The sequence below is a fragment of the Melospiza georgiana genome, chromosome 3, assembly GCF_028018845.1.
Source record: "Melospiza georgiana isolate bMelGeo1 chromosome 3, bMelGeo1.pri, whole genome shotgun sequence".
In the NCBI taxonomy this organism is placed as follows: Eukaryota; Metazoa; Chordata; class Aves; order Passeriformes; family Passerellidae; genus Melospiza; species Melospiza georgiana.
In genome coordinates, this window is record NC_080432.1 from 75,884,166 (window position 1) to 75,906,389 (window position 22,224).

The window sequence follows — 22,224 nt, forward strand, 5'->3', positions numbered from 1 at the left end:
TTAGAGGCTCATCACAGATTTAAGTGACTAATTCCTTATGCTTTCATCATAAACATCACTGTCTACAATGCTTTTTTATCGAGAGCTATATTACCCTGGTATATTGTGGATATAAGGAATAGCCAGGATATTTTCCCTTGACCTTTGCAGAAGGTTGTCTGTACCTTACTCTTGAGCTTATATTCTGCTGCTTAAAATGATTATAAAGGTTAACAGTACCTTTAGAAAAATGGGAAAAAAAAAGAAGAAAAAAGAAAAAGATGGAAAAAAAGCAGAAACAAGCAGACCTATGGTCATTTACAAAAGTAATCCTCTATACACTGCCCCTTTTTGAGTAAACCATCCTTGAATAGATCAAGCTTAAGATTTTAAACACCAGAGCTCTCTATTTCAATTTGATTTTTTCCACTTAAAGGAGAGCACTTAGTTGGATCACTGCCTTCTTTATTTATAGAGGTCTATATAGCTTTGCTTCATGTATTTCTTAGTCAGGTGTGCAGTGTACTTACCATAACATGAATGTAGCTGTCATGTAATTCAGTATGAGCAATAGACACAAAATACCCACTGATTTTGGAGTTCAGGTCCAGTGGAATATAAAATAAATTAATATATTTATCCTGGGCTGAATTCATTCACACATTTAATCTTGTTCAGTCTTATTGGAAAAGCAAATGTGGTTTTAGTTGCTAAAGAAATTTGGTCATTAGGGAAAGCAGGTATAAACAGAAAGACAAGGCTGAGTTTGAGAACAACCCAAATTAATCACACAGACAATTTCAGAGTAGAAGCTTGCTGCCATGGTCCAACCTGTAGGCAGGTATACATCACACAGTCACTCACTCAATTTTAAAAGCAATTAGTAAATCATCTTATTTTTCACTCTTTCTGTTTGAGTGTGCAGAAGGGTCTTTGGCAGCCATTGACCATACATCAAACTTGAATGTGTAATGAAACAGAATTTACTCCCTGCATACTGACTAAAGACTCACAAATTGTGAGACATTACCTTGAACAGAAAACAAAGCTGGTGGCAGATCTTACACATGCAGGAATGCCAAACTGTAGTTTGCAGTCAAGAGGAACGTGTAGGCTGATATTTAAAAAAGACCCTAAGAATTGCCAAATTATATTCCCACTTAGGTTTAAAATGAAAGCTCCATAATAGGAGTAATATGTGTCCCAATGTTCTCAGAGTAAGTCAGAGTTTGTTGATGCATTGAGAATAGGAAATGGCCCTTACATTTCATACAACAGAAGGTCAAACCTACTGCCCTTCAGGTCAACAGTCTTGCTGTACCTGACTGTCCAAGGAAATAAATTAATCCTAAATTAGGGTACATGCACATAACTGGGCCCATCCAGATTCCTCAGAGAGACACTCCCTCACTTAAGAAGTGAGAGCATGAAACCTTTTCCTAGATTCAGTACCTCAGAAAAAATCTTAGTTTTTTTCTTCTGAAAATGAAAAAAACATATTAATTATTCCATGGGTCATAATGCAGTAATGTGTCATCTTTAGGAAGCTATGAGCAAGATCATAAGCAAAAAGGTAAATATTAAAGGACTTTGGCATGTTAGCATTTAATAGCAGCAAAACTGGCCTTTGTTGAATGCCAGTGGTTCCTAAGCATTGAGCATTGACATTTACAGGTCTCCTTATGGGCCAAGATTTGAGTGAAAGTTTCCTGGGATGCATTAGGGAAAATGATGCTTAATTGCTTAGTCTTCCTGTGGAAAAAGCATCGACTGACACATTTTCACCTTCGTGTGAGCTCATGTTAATCTGAAGCCAAATCTCAGCAGGAAGAAAGTACAGAGAAAGCTCAAAGGAATACCCTTAAATGCTTTGTGATCTTATTCATTTTTTGTCCTGGTCTAGCTTTTAAGAAAAGAGGCTTTTCTTTTTCTTTAAAATTGTATTCTTACATAAAAGTGGGACTAAAGAAGCAGCGATGGGTAAAAAATTATTGGATTAGAAATGACAATGTAATTAATTTCTTTGATTTAAAATGAGTGATGATGATTTATGCCAGAGAATTTCTATTTCTATTGGATTGACCACTTTTCATCAATTATTTTGGATATTATAATAGCACAGGAATATATGCTTCTCTTGTGCTAGGTGGTGTGGAAAGATTTAGTCAAAATCTCTCAAGAGACTTTATTCGTAAAAGGCAAGTCAAACTGCTAGTGTGGGAGAAACACTTAGGGGTCAATGTCAGCTATTCAAGGCCAGTGTCAGTCTTTGGATGGGAAGTGTGGATGATAAGAAAAGAGAGGTAACACTTAAGCTGAATACATTTTTTGGAAAATAGCATAGTCAGCTATAACCCTAAAGGCACACTTAAAAATGAGTCTGTTTAAACATTAGCTTGCTGGAAAGCTTTGGTTGGTGCAGTGTTTGCATTTGCAGGAATTGTATGCTGGATTATTGTACTTCAAAGAGTGAAACTGTTAACTTTCTGTGTGAAATTCTACATACACAGCCATTGTTAAGGCACATTTGTTTGTAAATTAATACCCTGCAGAAAAGTTGCAGATGAAAGAAATCATCTATTTAAATGGTTGCTTGCCCTGAAAAAACATGGTACTGAAATTCTTGTTCTTTTCCTTCCCTTCCCTGCCTCCTTTCTCTTCATTGCTGGTTATTTTCCTGGAGAGCCAACAGCTGAAATCCCAACATCAGGTAAATATTGCATTTTCCCAGTATGCTTCATGGAAAGAACTAATGAACACACCAGTGTTGATTAATGCACTTTGCTCATCAGCAAGGAGCAGTGACAACGTAAAGCAGCAAGGGTGAAGTGACAGCCCTGCAGCTACCATAGGCTCTGCCATAGGCTCTTCTTTCCATCTGATTATGTGATTTTCACTGCTCACCTTCTGCAGCATGTTTTGGTGAGCTACACCCAGGTGGTCCTCACTGAAAGAAAGAGCTGGTGTGAATCAAGTGACACACGTGCCAGAGGACACTGAAGAAAGTGTTATTACAACTGGTTGGATGATGCAAAGTGCAAATGAACCATTTGAAGGCAGCCAGCTATTTTTCTGCTGCAGTCAACAGGGAATACTGAAAAGGGCTCAGGTGCCTGAAGTGACACACTTTGCTTAATTTCAATCTGCCTTGAATGGAGTCACAGACCAAATGCTTTTGCAGCTGGGGAAAAAGGATGCAGAAAAGGAAACAGCACATGCTCAAATTGAATTTAGACTAGGAAAAACACCCCCCAATAAAATAAATCACAATCTATTGCTGCAAGACTTTTAAATTATCACATTTGGCAGTTATAAAAGTCCATCTAGCTCCATATCTTGGGAATTTTTGTTTATTTATTTCTTTCAGATATTTGAGATCACTCTGGGCAAAAGAGTAAGAAGCAAGCAATAGGCAGAGTCCTTCCCTAGTGTATTTTGGCAACAAACAAATAGGTAAATCTGGCAGTAGTTAGGGAATTGCAGAATTCAATTGCTAAAGTCCTTATCAGAATTTTCTAAAGTACTCTGCAACCAGCAATATTCAAACAATTTCTAACCACTCTACACAAAGCCCAGAACTGCTAGTGCCACTAAGAGTAGCAGACACTGTTGCAATATTACAGACATTGTAAACATGCCATGAGACACATTTATCACAGTAATTCTTCCGGGGAAATTACCAGTGAGACAATCTTTGCACAATGTACTTACTGTAAAAGCCCTGTATTTCTGATGCCTGTCACTTAATGTTATTTCTTTTCAAATCTTTCTAGCCACAAAAAAACCAAAGACAATTAAGGAAAAAGAAGGTAGGAATTTATTCTGTGTGTTCGTATATAGATTGAAGATCACAATAAAAATAGTATGAGATTGCAAATTTGCATGTTTGAGGCAACCCCTAAAATATCTGGGTTAATTCTCAAAGAATTTTACTTGAAAACTCTAGGTAAAATCTATTCAACAGTCAGTTTACCAAACTTTAACTGTTCTACTTTTTCTTTGTAGAAAAAACAACTACGAAGAAACAGCTGAAAGATGAAAAACCTAAAGGTAATAAAGGGATGAAAATCTCTGCAAACAGCAATAAAAATGCAAACATTCAGGTTTGGGGGATTTTATGGGATTAGAAAGAGGATCTTTTTTAGTCTTTTTACATACATACAAGCGAACCAAAATGATGAAATTGTACACAAATCCCCAGTAATTGAATGTCTGGTGCCTCCTTTGCGTATGAATATCGAGGATTACATCAGCGCATCCAGTGTGGCTGCAGCGCTGCCCTGCCCGTGACCTCCCTGGCCGGCACAGCAGGGACCTGTGCAGCCCCCAGCACTCAGCCCAGGAGCAGCAGGGCCCCCCCAGTCTGCTCCTGTGCTCCCTGATCAGGGACTGCAAAGTGCATCTGCAGAGCTTGTCTGGTGCCTTAGGTCACCATCCATTCCATAAAATAACTCCAGTGATGCACAATAGACCGACTTCATGATCACCCATATTCTGGCTAACCTCTTGGTCACAGCACTGCCTTGATTGTTTCCTCACAGTAATATGCAGATAGAGAAATGCTTTCTGTTATACCTCTAAACATAATTAATAACAATACATGACAGTATCTTATTAGGTAAGTGATTGAAGGCATAAATATCCTCTCTACATTGGTTAAATGCAATGACTTGCACATAAAATTTGCACGTTTAAATCTCAAACCTTAAAGGATAGCAATAGCACTGGCGCCAGTTCACTAAACTACAATCTAGGAGCAGTTTGCTTATATGGTTATACTGGACAGAAAATGTATCTGTTTAAATTATTTACTAGGAGAGTCAGGCTTTAAAAAAATCTGGTTTATAGAAATTCTTATCTGAGAGATGATTCCAAGAAACAAACATATTTCTTATTGAAATTTATTTCAGTATTTTCACTCGAAACTGTAGATTAATTTATTATCTATGTTTTTTTAATGTGCCCCACCAGTAAAAGAAGATCCACGACATCAAAACCTGACATCAGGTACATGATTTTTTCTTTATTGTAAAGGATTCAGGAAAGTGTTGGTTTGTTGTTTGGTTTTGTTTGGTTGGTTTTGGGTTTGTTTTTTTTTAAGCGAGATCATGCAATATTTTCACATTTCTAATTCAAGTCTATGGAGCAAGATGTGAGACAAGCCAGGCAAATCAGGCAAATCAAATCCATAAATCCTGTTCCTGTGAAGAATGAATTGCTGAAATGGTATTGCTTTACCACCTTTCTAAATTTTTTAAACATATATTCATCTGATTACCTTATAAAACAAGAGGTCTGTAATTAATATGGCAGTGCAGTGTTAAAAATTAATATTTCCTCCTCATAGAAAATCTTTTCTGTAACAAAGTCACACAGGGAGAAACATGTTCAATTTTTTTCTCCCACATTAATAAATATTGTCTCTCATCACATTCTGCCCCCACTCCACTCCAGCAAAAACGGTGAATAAAGATCAGCATGTCAGGAGAAAATCTCCCTCCATTGTGTAATCATGTTTTTACTAGTTTACCACAAAAGGAAATATATATTCCAGATTCTTGACTAGTATAAATTAAATTAATAGCTGTGACTTCAGTGGAACTGCATTAATTCATGACAGACAGGGATCAAAGTCTTTAATCTCACCTGACATCTAACTGGTTTACACAGAAAATATGGGCTACATATGAATATGGTTCCTCTTAATGCAACTTTGTAGTCTTAACCTGCTGAGGAAAGTATTTCACTTCTAATTATCTAGATTATTTTGTTGTATATCCTTTTTTGACTTCTTTACTGTAAGTAGAATGATTTAGAGTCCTACAATCATGATATAAAATGTGTAACATATGTGCAGTTATATGTATATATTTATTTAGAAATATCTATTTATCCATATGTAGAAAGTTTAAACCATAGAAAAATAAAAAAGATACCTAAGTATAAAACAAGTGCAGAACAATCTGTTTTCAAGAAAGAGAGAATACAAATTACATGCTAAATAAAACTTGGATTGGTTAGCATGTGTATTATACAAAAATATTTGCACACATGGCTCACTTTGTTTTATAAGGGCAACTACATCTACAAAAAAGAACAGCTTCACTTTTTTTTCATCCTATTTTCTTTAATCAGAAACACAGAGATATGGAGTCCATAGATATAGATATAGACTAAATAATATTTGGATATAGACATAGATAAGATAGAGACATAGATAAGATATACACTTTTATTCCTCTTGATTATTATGTTATCAACTGACAGATACAGAAGGTAGAATCCATGTTGTCAAAAGTTTATTGCTATTTACAATAACACTGAATTTTTTATAGATCAGGAAGTGTTAATCATAATATATAACCACTACATCAAACCAAAGACTTTGCCAGGAGAGAAAAGAATTCTCTTATGCATCAAAATCTCAAATTTAGTGTAAAACAAAAATTTACTAGAAATTTTCTCTCACTGGACTTTCTCTTGCTCACCACCCTCCTACAAAGTTTCCATCATTCAAAAACTGTGTTTCTGTGACTTTCATCTACATTACTTATGATGATTGTTTAATTCAGTTGTATGTTATCACTGGAAATTTTTCTCAGCTGGATGTTTCTCAGATCATGAGCAGCTCTGAAAAATCAGTTCTTCATAACTGGCTTTGCAAACAGAACTTACTATGTAAGTGTTCTTAAAATATTAATTTTCCACCAAAAAGAATACTTAGTTTTCTGACCATGGATAAAAGGTTTCCAGAAGAACATCAAAGTTACTCTTTTGGATGTTGGTTTTAGGTATTTGCTGAAATTGAGAATTTAAAAGTTTAGACCAAGTCTTAGGTCATGTATACTTGAATTGGAACTTGATGACTTTCACCTGTTCTGTTTGCCGATTAAGACAGTGCTTTTTCCCCAGTTCACTGAATACTAATTTTATTTTTCTGATAAATGAAAGTAGAAAAGGATTTACATATTCTGAGCTAATCTAAAGCTTTAAATAGTAAATCTTCAGTCAGCCTTCAAAAGCTGAAGAGATTCCCATGTTCTTAGATTTTGATCAGAACTCTTCAACCTTTCCCTGATATTAAAAAGCAATCAGATAAAGATTAAGCAATTTTAAAAGCTGTATATAGGTGCAATTTTAGAATGGGCCACATTTGAACAGAATTTTAAGCACTACTGTACCTGTCATAAATAATGGTGCAATGTGCAGTAGACACTAAATTTCACTCTCCTGTAGATCTGCAAGCAATTAATTAGAATGCTTTCCCCTTCTTTTCCCTCCCCTAAATGTCATAGTTGACACCTGTACTGAGGCTGAAATTTACCAACAGCAAAAAAAAAGACAATTCTTGGAACTTCATTTTTATTTCTATCTTATTACAAATGTATTTGAAAGCACACACAAGCAGGTTTTTTGACTCTTGGAATGAAATTTAAGGAGAGTAAAAATTCAACTCTAGTGAGGATTATCTACCATAATCTTTATATGAACAGCTGTACACTTCTACATGTTGAATTTTTTTTCAAGGCTAACATCAGAGAAAGAAAATCTAAATAGATCAAAAGTTCATTATATTTATCCTAATTACCTTCCAACTGCACTCTTTAATGAAAACTGTGGAACTAATGTATATTGCATTTATAATACAGTGAGTTGAAGGGGATGACGTTTTTACTGCCCACAGATGTGCAAATGTGGCAGAAATAAAGAGAGGCTGTGTTGCAAGAGCATGAAAAGTGAGAATTCATTAAACTGATACTATTCCCACATGTTTGGTTTGGTTTTTATTTTAATTAGAATAGAGTGTGGATTACTCTCAAGGTCAAGTGAAACCAAGCCAGTCATGATAACTTCCTTGTAGATGTGTCATAAATAGACTTACATAATTTGTGCATCTACCCTCATACATTATTAGAGGTTTGAAACTTAATGTGGGAACTGTTATACTTACTGTTTAGTTAAAGAACTTGTACTTCTGTGAAAACTGAAATCAACATTAAGCAGAGTTGGAACACTGTTTATATGAACACACTATGCAAGAAGGAAAGATGGAAGGAAAAACACCTCACCTAGATTTTTCACTAATTTCTGCAATGATAGAGATTAGAGATTCTCAAATACAATATATATTCTCAAATAGTTTCTAGAATAAAGAGCAATCATTTCATCATACTATCAATATATATTCAATGCTACATATTAATCACCACATGAAAACCTCAGCAACTGCAGGGGGTGAATTCATTATATGTCTTAAAACCATGTGGGAATTGGTTTATTACTGAGGTTGTTTCAGTCCTTTGCACTTTCTGTGCAGTAATATATTTTCCAAAGTTAAGATGACTTCCAAGTCTGCAAAAGCAGAAAGTTTTATTTGGTGTGAGGTTTGATATGACAGCCATTTGGGAGACTATGAAGGAGGTTTCCTCAGTGCAGAGAGAATGTAAACTTGTCAGCAGTGCAATGCGTGAGATTTTTCCCATATATAATTATTTTGAAAGAGAGTAAGATGGCTTCATTTTTTTCCTTTGTTCTGGAGCATTTGAAGACCTTGGAGTAAAACATGATCTTTTTCATCATTCTGAAGTAGCAAGTTTTGTCAAATTCATTAGGCACAAACATTGGTAATATTCTATAATACAGAAGCATTGAACGACTTTAAAAAACAATGTGCAGTGGTCAAAAGAGAAGGCAAGAACTTTGCAGTGCAGGTAGCTCTCACCTATAGACAGGTGGGGAGCTGCAGATAATATATTCTCTGCTCTCCTTGCCACCCAATCTCTGTGTCTCAGATGTATGATGGTTCTGATATACTCTCAGGAGTTTCTTCCAAAAATTCAGCATCATGAACTTGTACTCTACTGACTAGAATTTAATCACCAGAATTCAGCAATAAATCACAAATATTTATGATGTTGTTTTCTGGACATAAGAAAGTCTGCTGTTTGCTAGAATATCCTTAGAAGGAACTGACACTGAGAAGTTTCAGAATTTCTTGTAAAAACTCTGTTCTCATTTATTTACAAGACCTGTATTTCTGTAGATTATTCTTATTAAGACTTTCATCACACTCCAGTACAAGAATTCAGCAATAGAGCAGGATGAATTGTGCACCAGGCCTGCTTGCAGGAGAGTCCATGTAGAACATCCTCCATTCTGTGGATATACACGAATGTCCCAACATTTCACGTTGGTCAGAATTGTGAGGACCAGGCCTGTATATGTAGGCCTTCCAGCAACTTGCTATTAGTCATTCCATTATCCTGAAGCTGGCTTTTAAGCAAATACTTGGAGACTAAATCTTATCAGACTTGTCTAAATGAAGACATGGAGGAATACTGCCCATGCAGTATTTAGAAGATGCATATGTTTAGAGAGCACAGTTAAACAGTGCTAAATGCTGGAGTGGTCATTTATTAAGAACTAAGGTGACCCTGATTTAATTTCGTTTAACCTACTGTGGAATTTTCACTGAGGCTGCTTTAATTTTGAATGAGCATCTGCACAACATTTTATATGGACTAATTAATCTCTTTTTAATTTACCTTGAAATAATCTTGCTTATTTTTTCTATCCAGAAAAGACATCCAAGGGGGAAATTTCAGCCATATTTTGGTAACTAGCTAAAATAAAAACTTTAGGATCTGTCCTGAAACTAAATGTCACTGGAAAATTTCTAATAGATTGCAATAAGTTTTGAAACTCAAAATCTATAAAGACGCGCCAAAAGGAGAACTAAATATTGGGTTTTATGTTAACAATGAATTTATAAACAGCCTCTCAGCATAGTGAGATTTTAAATTAAATTATGAATTCCAGAAATTCTATTTAAATGTCCAAAGGTTTAAGTTTTAGCTTTCAAAACAAAACAATTTCACACTGAGAATCTGCAAGCACTTTGGGTTCATGTTATTTTTCCCACAGGAGCTTCTTCAACATCCATCCCTTGCTCTGAATTAATCTTTTTTACTTTTGGCTATATTTTGTAATTTAATTACCTTATCTAGAATTTATTTATTGTCTAGATTTGTAGAATTGGGAAGTACTGAGATTGAATCTCAATTCCTATCTGCCAGACATGTTTTGAGTACGACCAAGTCCCTTCATCAGACCCTTGACAAAATGCAGCTGTAGGTACTTTGCTTTTAAAATGATAGAGACAATGATAGTTTCTTTATACCTTTGTAGTCATTGTGCAGCCTCTAAGGGGTTAAGATGATACTCTTTCACAGCCCTCTTCAACTGGAAAGCCTCAGTTTTACAGCTTCTATTTTCCAGGAGGGCACTAGGGCTTCTGAGTTACAAAATAATGTAGGTGGAGTGCAAGCTGCTCGTTCCTCTCGATTTTGCACAATTTCAGATCCATCAATACAAGAGTCATTGGTACCTGAGGTTAATAGAAAAGACATCTATTTGATAGGTCTGTTTCTGTTTCAGAAACCTCTTTATGTAAAATACTTCAGAATAATTACCAGGTGAAACAATTTCCAAATTAATTTTTGTGCTCTCAGGCACACCCAGTAGTGTATGGAGATGGCTCATGTGGCTCATGCATATGCACAGCACTAAGTTTAATATTTGGAGAGCTCTGCAGTGTACAATGGAGAGATTTTTCCTGGTGTCTTTGAGGATCTGCTTGGTGAACATGACTTGAAATGTGGGAACTGGTACTCAACCTAAATCTTGATCAAAGTGGCTGAAGTCCACCCTAAGTCTTGGTGCACAAACAGTGTTAGACCTCTCCCATTACACTTGATAATGTGCCCCATGAGCTAGGAGTGCTTTTCTATATTAAAATATTATGAAAAAAAGTTCTACCAGAGAATACACCAAGGGAAAACTCACAGAGAGCAACCCCGTAAATAAGGGACATTTGGAAAAAAAGTTAATTGTAGGATAAGCAAAATTTTAAAATGCACAAAGTAATCAAAAGCTGTGTTTTATTACAATTAACTCATTAATTGATTCCTTCTTATGTTAATCCCAAAATTTATTTGTCTAGCAAATTATTAAAGAAATACCTGTATTTTCTATAAATGCAGGGCAGACTGGTGAAACTAAGCATACAAGCCTATGGGAAAAGAAGAACGACTATGAAAAAAATTATTATTTAGCACACTGGTTTAGGTCCAGTAGAGAGAAGCTGTTTTGCTTAGATTTGAAAAATGAACCCAATTAGTAATGTTATTTATGCCTGTTTAACAATGAGTTCATTCTTTTCCCTTTAACTGGGTCAAAACATTTTTTTAAAACTAAGCTAAAAGGCTCCAAATACTTCTAAATATATATAAAATTTATTTCAAGACACATGAAGCAAAAATATATCCATATAAGTCTCTGAACAATTTTGCCACAAACAAAATATAAATGTTTAGTATCTTAGTGAACATTGTTATGTTCATTTTGCCCTTTAGTTTGACTGGCATATCTTCTTAAATCACATTGCAAGAGAAGTGAAAAAATTACATATTATGTATTCCCATGACATACTTTGTGGAAGTAAAGTTATATACAAAATCTAATTCTTCAGCAGTTTTCCAAGTCAGAGATTATTTATCTTTGTTTCAGATAAATGGCCATTTCTTCAAATCCCTCTTCAGCTTTAGGAAAGTAATTGCTGTCATATTTTTTCATCAGCATAGGTTTTGTTTTTAAAAAAATTATCAGCTGAAACCAGGCTTCCTGATATTGGAGTGAGTTCATGTTTCCAGACTATCATCAGTATAGTGAAATCCAGTGGAAAAATCCCAATTATGTGATACAATTTTTAAATCAGTGGCAGCAGATGTTTTGAAATATTTTAAGAAGACAGCCTATTGAGTTCCTACAGTTTCTTCCTGTCTTTCCTTATTCCCAGAACTGTGCAAATTCAGGATGAATATATTCTAATTTAGCTCCATTTTTTATTGTGAGTAGCACACAGGCACAGATCTGATCTTTTCTAATCCTAAGCACTTAGAAAAGAGCATATTTTCTCCATGGTAAATCAGAGAGGAACTTCTCATCTGAAGGGTTACTCATCCCTTCAGAATCTGAATTGCATCCCAGCTTTATGTCACATGGCTACAGCTAAATCCGGAAGGTAATGCCTCCAGTGCCTGTTGTTAAGCACAGTGAATTTCGTTCTACCAGGGTTTGCCAGCAGTTCAAGTTTATCAGATAGTTCAACACTGTCTCTTTACTGAGTTTTAATTGTCATAAAAGAAGTCCTGCTATTCCCAGCAGAGGAATTGTTATTGAGGAAGACAAGTGTGGAAACATAATGCTACACAAAATCCAAAAATCCCCCAAACCTTTATTTAATAAAGATTTCAGTTAGAATGATAACTGAAATGAAATCTCTTGCATCATTCAAACACCAACTTCCCTTTCATTGGCTGCTTAACTGCCTTATCATACACTGTTTCACTCCCCTCCTCTCCTTTCTCTTCTCCTCTCCTTCCCTCCTTTCTCTATCCCACGCCTTTACAGTGAAATAAATATGTGGTATTAACATCCAGTTACTTGGTATACATTCTTATTAACATAAAAAGATCCCTGACTGTTTATTCCTTCTTCTTTGGTTTTATCCTTTTTTGTGCACATAAATTTGTTTGTATATAAAATTTAAACCAATCTTTAACTGTGAATTACAGTTATTTAAAAACAATTATTTTCTTGTGATATGTTGAAATTACATTAGTTGAATGTACTGGACATAGGAATAAGTTGACAGAGACAATGCTATGTCAACATGCCTAAATTTCCTGTCCAGTACACAATGTCCTACCATGACACTGTCAGTGTTTTTTGAGCAATAGCAAGAGAATCCAATTCGATTTTGCTGCCCACCAAAACCACTGTACTATTATTATTATTGTTGCACTGTGAAAGTTCAATAACTTCTGGTCCTTCTTATATATAATTTTTTGAATGATTCATCCATTTGCTCCTATGTTTTCAGTAATAAAACAAATCATGCCAGTACTGGACTCCTTTGAAAACTCAATGCTAGCAAAATTGTCAAGCCTGTGTGCTCTGATTATTGCTATGCTTTGTTGGAAATGTCTGCATTGTCACATACGTGTTGCACTGTTACATCTTGCATGGTTTTACTGTCTAACAAAAAGAATTTTTTTAATGACTCTTGGGGGAATGTCACTTTGGGGATGTTCACACATTTATGGGAGAATTACGTGGTTTGCGTGCAGTGACCGTAACATGGAATGTAACAATATTCCATAAGTATACAGCTTATTTATCCATTTAGCCTTCTTACTAGACAAGGCAAAAGCCAGTTCACAAAATACATTTTTTTTTTCCTTAAATGGTTGTTAGATGTAATCTATCACACTCAAGTTAAAGACAGAAATAATAAAATTCACCTCCTATTGCAAAATCGGTTTTCTTAGAATAAAGATCACATTCACTGAGCTTTGTTGTTATGTTTCAAAAAGAGCACTGACTTTGACAAGTGACAGATCATAACTGTTCTTAACCATTTCTGTTCCTTTAATCTTATATATATTTTTATATATGGTGATATTTTCCCCTCTAATGACATTAACTATAATGAGAGTGCCCTTCTAGTGCAATTGATGAGATAATTTTCATAATATTTTATACTAAGATAGTGTTATTAGAGACACGTACTACTGACTTTGTACTTATACTATTTTTTTCCACATTGAAGCACTGATAGAGGCAGATTTCTTTTGTGTATTCAGCAAAATTTGGGGACAATCTGGGACCACAGACATTCCACATTATGGAGCAATCTTCTGGGTGGTTTTTTTTCTCACTTTTGAGCATTTTTTGTGAGAAAAGGCATATTAACTCCTATAGAATAAATCTATTTTACCTTCTCCAGACCTTTCTGCAGAAGTCCCCTAATATGAATTCTCATGGCTATAATAACAATGTTATTGCTAGTATTTAATTCTGCTCCTCAAACATTTTTAGCCCTTTTTTCATTAAATAACTTATTATCTGACAAACCCCTTGATAAAACAGATATGAAAACTTGGACAGTCTCTGCAAAGATATGCAATTAATTGCATTGCATCACAGACACTTTGAAAGGAGCTTTGGGAGCTACTTTCCAAATGTTCTTCATTTTCTTTTGTTATTCAAGACACAAAATTAGATGCAATTTAAGTATCCTCATGGTATAATTGCTTTTTGTTTCCTGTCTATATATTTTCTATACAATGCTAGAAAAATGTCATTTGAAGAGGATGTTTTTAGATATATAGAATTGACTTAAAGTGGTAGTCATATTTCTTGTTTATTTGTAATGGACATATAATTGTTTTCTCCTCTTCTTTTTCCCATCCTTCTTCCCATTAAGCATTGTAATTTCTGAGAATGACAGTAGTATGACTGTATAGCATGATCAATAAGGAAGGAGTGGAAAAAAAATTATTGAAAAATAAATAATATTATTTTTGACCCAAATATGTTGAATAGCAGGTATCTATGGGCCATGTTTGTTGTGAACCTAAGAAAACAGTATTTAGTCTCCTGCAGAGGCCCTCAGCATTCAGCTTTTCTATTGAAGAAATAAAATGCAATTAAATGTGATTAAACTAAGATGTAATAAAAAGTTGCACAGGCCCACTAAGCAAAGAGACTTACATTCTTCTTTTTACCAAGTGTGAAGGCAAAAATTTGTGATATTTTAAAAGATTCCATATGATTTTCCTTCCCTATCTGTCCTGTGCTTTGTCTGGTCACTTTGTCATACTGTAATGTTACCGAAATATTACATAACAGGGCTGAAATAGACAGGAAAAGAAGGGGAGAAAGGGGGAACTCCTTGCTTCTATTCCTGACCCTTTAGTAAGCAAAAAACATCTTTGGTTACCAAGTCATTGCAACAAAATTTTTTGCTTCTGTGTGGTTCAGTTTTGATTGCTGAAATTTGTTTGCACTTCAAGCGCATTCCTGAGAAGTACTCACAAGTAAATGAATGTAGCTGTTAAAGTTTTTCTTTTATTTGCAATTGCTTACCAAATAGTAGTTTCTAATACTATGATTGCCTGAATTTTTGTGTTTTTTGAATTGTTTATTTCTATTAGGACAGCCTCTGAGTGAAGAAATTAGATTCAAACTAGAAAATAATTGTCACACATTCTCTGTAATTTTCCCTTAATAACCAAACTGCTATTGCCTAAGAGAGTTTTCTTTTTAATGAATATTTAATTTGGTGACTTGCATTAAAAACAGCTATCGCCTTATAGAAAGGAGAATTTAATCACTGTAATACATAAACAGGAACACCTTTATACTCTTTAGGATTATTAAATTTTATTATAGGATGCTTTCCTCCTTTCTGCTAAAGAATTGAAAACACCAGGAGAGTGCGCTTGCAATATTTCTTGAACCCAGCCCTCAAATTTCTTGAACCCAGCCCTCTATGTGACATGCATATCATTTAGAGATCAAGAGCAGAAATAAGCTCCATTTGTATACTTCATTGGGTGACTGTGGAAGTACTTAGTAATTCCACTATACAAACCCTAAACAACCTCACATACTCTTTGAATCCAGGGGGTTCTGTTTGTTTCTTTTCTTTCTAGAACTCATTGTGGCTGTTCTCTCTCTGACTGATTTCCGTCCTGGCAAAAATTACTTAAAGGAATGCTTCTTTTTGCTTTTTTCTTTTTTCTTTTTTCTTTTTTCTTTTTTTTTTTCTTTTTTCTTTTGAGAAAGTTCCTGAATATCCCTTCCTCCAGCCTTTTAGAAATTAATTCATCTTAGGTACCAGATGTCCTCATATAAGAGCACCGGTTCTAATGTCTTAAAAAAGCATTATGACACTTTTCCAGTATTGACATTTTTGTTTCCTCAGTAGCACTCACAAGGGGAATTTAAGTAATTATATTAATTCTCATAAACTACATCCTAAACTATAGTCCACATATAAGGCTTTTTTATTTTTCTTCCTGCTTAAGCCGATAACAATATCTATTTAATATGTCTACTGTTAAACCACATTTTTCTCCTACTGTTATTCCTTTTTTCTTTTTGGTAACATTTGCTCTGAAGACATGAGACAATACATTCAAACTGAGAACCCTCTGCAGTTTAAAAGGCACATTCTGCATTCATTTTGAATGTGGGAATTGCAGAAGCAGTGTGGGATGTATTTGTATTCTTATTTGCATGCCAAAATTCAAATAGTTCTCTTGACTATGGTTTGTATCATAACACTGTTGCCGACACAGTAGCAAAGATGTCATTATTTTCTGAATGAATTTCTTATCTGCATGTTTTGTAGCTGAGGTTTGCTAGATAAAGCAGCCTAAGAAGGGTAACATGAAACAGAAATTGCAAAGAAGCCATAATAAAAAGTGTAATACTGAAACTCTTTCATCCTGTATAGATTTACTATATGGACAGCTGATTTTGTTTTACCTAAAAGTTTGAATATGATAGAGAAAACAGTTCAATTTTTAAAATGTATAGAATTCATTTGCCATAAATAAAAGAAACATGAGATAGTTGCCACAAAATATGGAAACTTGCAGTATGTCTATTTCTAAGCTCTGATTGTTTAATTAGCTAAAATAGAAAAGATCCATTACATCATGGAATGATGATAAAATTTGCTTTTATAAGTGAGTAGTTTTGCACTGGGAGAATTAATATGACACAATCTACAAAGACAGTATGGGGAAAAAGACTTTTTTAATAGTTTGACTATTCCAAAACCTGAAAATTACATCTTTCTCTACCTACATTTGTAAGCATAACACCTTGCTTATCAAACCTTATACTCTTATAAGTGTAGCCACTAGATCCACATACTCTACAACATATCAAAATAGTTCAATCTTTTACCAAGTGAATCTGTTTAAGTTTTAAAACACATGTAAACATTGCCTTAGTATGAGGATAAACTCCTTAAACATTGTGCCTTTAGTTTGTCTAACTCTCACAAGAATATTTGAAGAAAATGGGGACTTTTCAGAATGAAATATTTTGTATTAATTCCAAGGAAATCCAATTAAAATTATTAATACAAACTTTTTTTTTTGTATCTGTAGATTGTTGAAAAAAAACACAAAAGTTTTTTCCAAAGCTCTTGGGTTGAGATAAAGATAGTTTAATAGAAGCCACATGCTCAAGCAAAGCAAAGCAAAGCAAGGAACTCATTCCCTCCTTTCCATAGACAAGCTCCTTTCCATTCAACCATCTGAAGGAAAATAGAGCTCCATCATGCATGATTATTGCTTGGGAAAACAAATACCATCACTCCAAATGTCCTCCCCTTCTTTCCTCCCCCAGCTGTTTCTGCTGAGCAGGATGCCATATGATCTGGAATTTCCCTGTGGAATTATCCCTTTGGAATTATCCCTGCACTGTTGGGGTGGGGTGAAAGGCAGGAAGGCCTCAATTGAGTTAATCCTGCTCAGCAGGAACTAAACCATTCCTGAATTATCAACACTTTTTCCAGAAGGAATCCAAAACATTGTCCTATACTACCTACTACAGAGGAAACAAAACCTACCCCAGCCAAAACCAGCACATCCTGGAAGAAGCGTGACTGTTTTTTCCTCCTTACCTTAAAACCTGTTTTACATATCCTGCCTTTTCTAGTTCCTTGTTCTTGTTCCTGTCCCATTTGCACTCTTTATCCTATCTTGGTTTTACTCTTCAGGCAGAGAAATAAACAAAACACCCTGTTGTTTGGTGAGGGTTTTGGGGAGTTTTGGTTTTATTTATATATACCTTTTGAGGGTATTTGGTGATCTATGCAGAAAAAAAAAAAAAATATATGTATATATATATAGCCTGCAGCCAAATTCAACACTGAAAGTTTCACAAACTGGAAACTAATTATGTTAGTCTTATGAAAATAATGGGAAAATTTAACAAAATTCATTACTACTATCCCTATTTCTCCTGAGGTTCCTCTTTATGCAACATTTTTCTGATGTTTTCTAAAGATAGATGGTAAGTAATAGGCTATATAAACATTTGAATATCACTTCACCATTTTGAAATCAACATGAGTACATACCAGCCAAAAAACTCTGGTATCACTTCACAACCTCTGCAGTTAGAAATAACTCAACCAAGCATTAACATTCCAAATAAAAAAATATACTGTGATATTTGCATTACACATTCCAAGTAAACATGATTCCTAGACAATATTTTTCAAATTAATTCATTTCCATCTCTTTTTTATTTCCAATTTAGAATTATGGGCCACATAATTATTTTGTAGCTGCTGGCTGAGTTGCAAAAATCCTTAAGTTTGCCCTTTCCCTTCGTCTTCACGAATGTAGTGGCAAGAGATTGCACATGAGGTTTTCAAATGAAAGATTGCAGCAGTTATTTCTACTAGTGGTTTTAGAATAATTATCAAGTAACACTTCTGGAAAACACTGTGGTGTCAGGCATGCTATAATTGCAATACATAAATAACCTAACCATGTTAAAAATTCTTGCAAGTATATAGCTGTGTATGTTACTCTTTTACAGAACTTTGCAAACACAGGTGAAGAAAAAAGAGGTGCATTTTGCATTCTGATAGCATGTAAAACACAGGGGGTAATAACTTTTTTACCCAAAAAATATTTATTTGTATTTATTTGGGCTAGAAAGTGCATGGTGCCCTACTTGCCTTCTCATGAAGAAGATTGTAATTGACTTTTCTTATTTTCATTTTTGTATCCATAAAAGAAATCCACAGAAATAGTTTCCTTTTAACAGTAAAAGGTGAATTTTTAATTGGCATTTTTCTTCCTTTCAGGAATTTCTCTTTGTCAGTCTTGCATCCATTGTGATTAAATTTTAGGGGATTTTGTGTTTGTGGGATTTTTTTTAAAGATCTGCTTGGAAAATCTCTGACTAAGTATTTTGGTAGGACAATATCGATTTTAATCATAGTGGGTTTTGTGGCAATACATTGTTTTTAGTTAATTTTATTCATAAAAGTTGCCTTAGCTCAAGAATGGAGTAAGTCTATTTGTTGAAATTATGTCTCAGAAGCTTTCTAGTTCTGCCCAAGTGTGTACATAGAAAGGTCAGTGGTGGAGGACTTAGCACACTCACCCAGTCTGTGGCTTGTCAAGCCTCACAGGAGAACCTTGGTCCGACACATTTGGGCTGTGAACTCTAATCAGGGGAGTTGCTTTATCTCTGTTTTCTAAAAAAAAGCTGAGATCCATCTCACAGAGAAACAGGAACACTGAGAATTTGGGGGGAAAAAATACATTCTAAGACTTAGTAAAAAAAAGTAAGTCATTAGATCCAGAAGGATCTAATTTCCAATTTTATTTTAAAGTGGGTTTTCAGACAAAAAAGACTTAACCTTTGCATGAGTCAGGCAAGAAAACCACAGAGGATAATTCCACTGGGTGGAATATACCAGCATTTCTGACACACTGCTCTGTTTTCCACCATTTAATGGGACTTGGAAGTCAACAAATAAAGCCTGCACTTTAGTTTATTATGCAGGGAGCCATAGAGTCCATCTCAGCTTAGAATTGTCACAAGGAACAATTTATTTTTATTTTTTTTAAATGGGATGAACAGCAGGAGAAAGAAAAAGTCATCAGAAAATCATCTGAATAAAAACTGACTTGTTTCCGATGCCAACATTCCTCCAGCCATTTTCCCAAACACCTAATTGATTAATACCTGTCTTTTAAAATCTTGCCAATGTAAATCTCACAGTGCAAAACTCAGCTTTTCAAGCAAATTATATCAATTCCATCTGTGCTCTTGAGAGCTTTTAAAACGTGATGGAAAGTATGACCACATACATAGTACTCAAAAATTAAAAGGGAGAAAAAATCTGTGGCTGTGAAAGGACAGAAAATAGGTACAGTCATTTGTGATCCCTTTATTCACAATAAAAGATAATTCACCTGAAGTCTAATAAAATAGAAATTATTTAGATATGAATTAAATATGAGTCTTTCTGGAACTCTTCAATGTATCTGAAAGTCACTGCGAAATATAAAAACCAGAGAATATATGTGTGAGTTTTGGGGCCTTACACTCAGCTATCCCAAAATGCAAGTATTCTGGGAAAAGGAGTAGTATAACTCTGAGAAAAATTATGTATTGAAATGTGAAATTGTCCATGATTTCTCATCTTGTGCTACAAGATGTCTCATTGAGATTTTTAGTTAAAATCTTGTTGATATGTGAAACCTGGCTTGTGATCACACTAGAGATTTGTGATGTTATAACTGACTTAGTGGGAGTGAAATCATGCAGATGTTTTCGAAAGAACATGGAATAGACTCATGGCCCCAGTTTGGAAACCATAAACATTAATTATCTCTTCCTTGTTTTCCTAGCTCCTGTCCGCTACTTTCAATGTGTCTTCCTAAATGGACCTAATGGATTTGGGCTGCAATTTCCAATTAATTCCCCTTCAAACAAGGAAGAAAAGACTCACTCAAAGACTTCCAAGAGAAAGACAAGGAAACCGGGGCAGTAGAGAGACTGAGTCCTGTGATCACTGACATTTTGCACTTTATCTTTTCTGCTGAGGTCCACAGTAGCTACAGTGGTACTTGTCATTGCAGGAACGCGATCCACTTGCACGCATGTACCTGGAACTGTTTCCATGGGGCAGCGGCAGAACAAGCAGTAATGAACGGTGTTTAACAAAGATAGAAATGTAAAAGTGCCCAGTTTCTCATGGAAAGGCTGCAATGCTAACAAGGCATTGATGTGACTGTGTGTGTGAGCATGTGCGTGTGTTTTCATGCCTCTTTCGCTCTTGTTTTTCTTTACCTACATGCTCAGCATTGAAGTGAGTCTGTTTTCCATTTAATCTTATCTAAGGAGTGAAAGGTTGAATGTAGCTCTTATATCAGCAAGATTGCAAGACTAGCTGCAATCCTAAACCATTTCTTCTTAATGTTCAATCAAATTGCTGACAGGAAAATGCCTCACTAAGTCATGAAAATGTGCTCTGTGACTGGTGCTATTTTTATGTCTCATTGACCAGTGTAGCCTGAAGCTCACTCTTATTCAGAGCAGCTCAATACACTATCAGTAAGTTGACTCCACAAGTCATGTTAATGATGAATATTTCTATTTAATCTGAAACTTAAATGGACTGTTTGCCCTGCCTGTTGGTGAAATACAAGCTCTTCTCTTCCTAAGGCCCTAAGTGAGAAGAGAAAGTGAAACCAGATGGCAAAGGTTAGGAAAAACACTGCTTTACCGACATGGAGGTTCGGAGAAACAAATGAAGTAATTATAGTGTTTCCACTTTTCTTCCGTGGCTAAATCAGATTGTTTTGCAGCAAAAGCCACGTAAATGGAGACAATACAACAGCCAACAAGTTGCTATTAGCTTAAGCCAGATGAAAAGCTAGGATGTGAGATGACATTCATGAAACTAAAGCAACCCAAATTTGCAGTAATTATGTGATTTTGATGCTGTCTCAGATCAGTGAACAAAAACAAAACCAAACCCAAACAAAGAATCAGAAAAAAAATGAAACTTAAACACATTGAATAATCCAGGTATCTCATTTTACTGGATTAAATGAAAGAACTTCCTCACAGCACACTACTGTAAGTGGCTTACAGTAGAACTGAAAGTAGATGTGCTTGTCCTCAACCTTCTTTTGTGCATTTATGAAGAAATGAAGAATTTGTTGCCCTAAAAAGGAGACAAGATGGCATTTGATCTATTTAAAGGCACGTGAATGAAAATTGGCATCTCACCAGTCTATGTCTGGCAATGTAAATAATGCCTTTTTGCAAGCTGCTATTTGTTTGCATTTCATTACTATATTTTTTGCATTTAATCTGGGAAATGTACAGCAGTGACCTTAGTTATGTAGTTGCCTGCTGAAGCAACATGATCCTCTTTGTGCAAACCCACTACTTGTTGAGTCTGAACACACCAAAAACTGTATATCACTTTTTTTATTTTTAGTATAGACCGAGATAGCATTGGCCTCCTCCCTCTTACACTCTCCCTGCCCATCTTACATCCATCTTACTTTAATCAAATAATTGACTCATGTGAGTTTTGGACAGCTGATTCTTTGACAGAGTACTACAATTCAGAAAGCTTTGCTGTTACATTGCTGGGTCCACTTGGTATTTTCTGATTACTGGTCATGGCCTTACATGAACTGGATCCTTGGTCTTAATGTGCTCTGATATTGCACAGGTCATGTGCTGCAAAAACTGTGATTGCAACAAGCAGTTTAAGCAGTGGTGACCAGAAAGAGGAAGGATCAGGTCCTGCTCTGGAATTAGCTATTCCCATGT

The 22,224-nt window shown here is 35.0% G+C and overlaps 1 protein-coding gene across 1 annotated transcript in view; it reads left to right on the top strand.

The window, feature by feature from the left end:
- Positions 1-21,443, top strand: part of TRDN (triadin) — a 272,472-nt gene extending 251,029 nt beyond the window's left edge. The window contains 5 exon segments of the mRNA XM_058019925.1: positions 2,663-2,689; positions 3,753-3,788; positions 3,985-4,029; positions 4,951-4,986; positions 20,283-21,443. Of these exon segments, the coding sequence (XP_057875908.1) occupies positions 2,663-2,689; positions 3,753-3,788; positions 3,985-4,029; positions 4,951-4,986; positions 20,283-20,425 (287 nt within the window). The 3' untranslated portion in view covers positions 20,426-21,443.
- Positions 21,444-22,224: the final 781 nt, after the last annotated feature.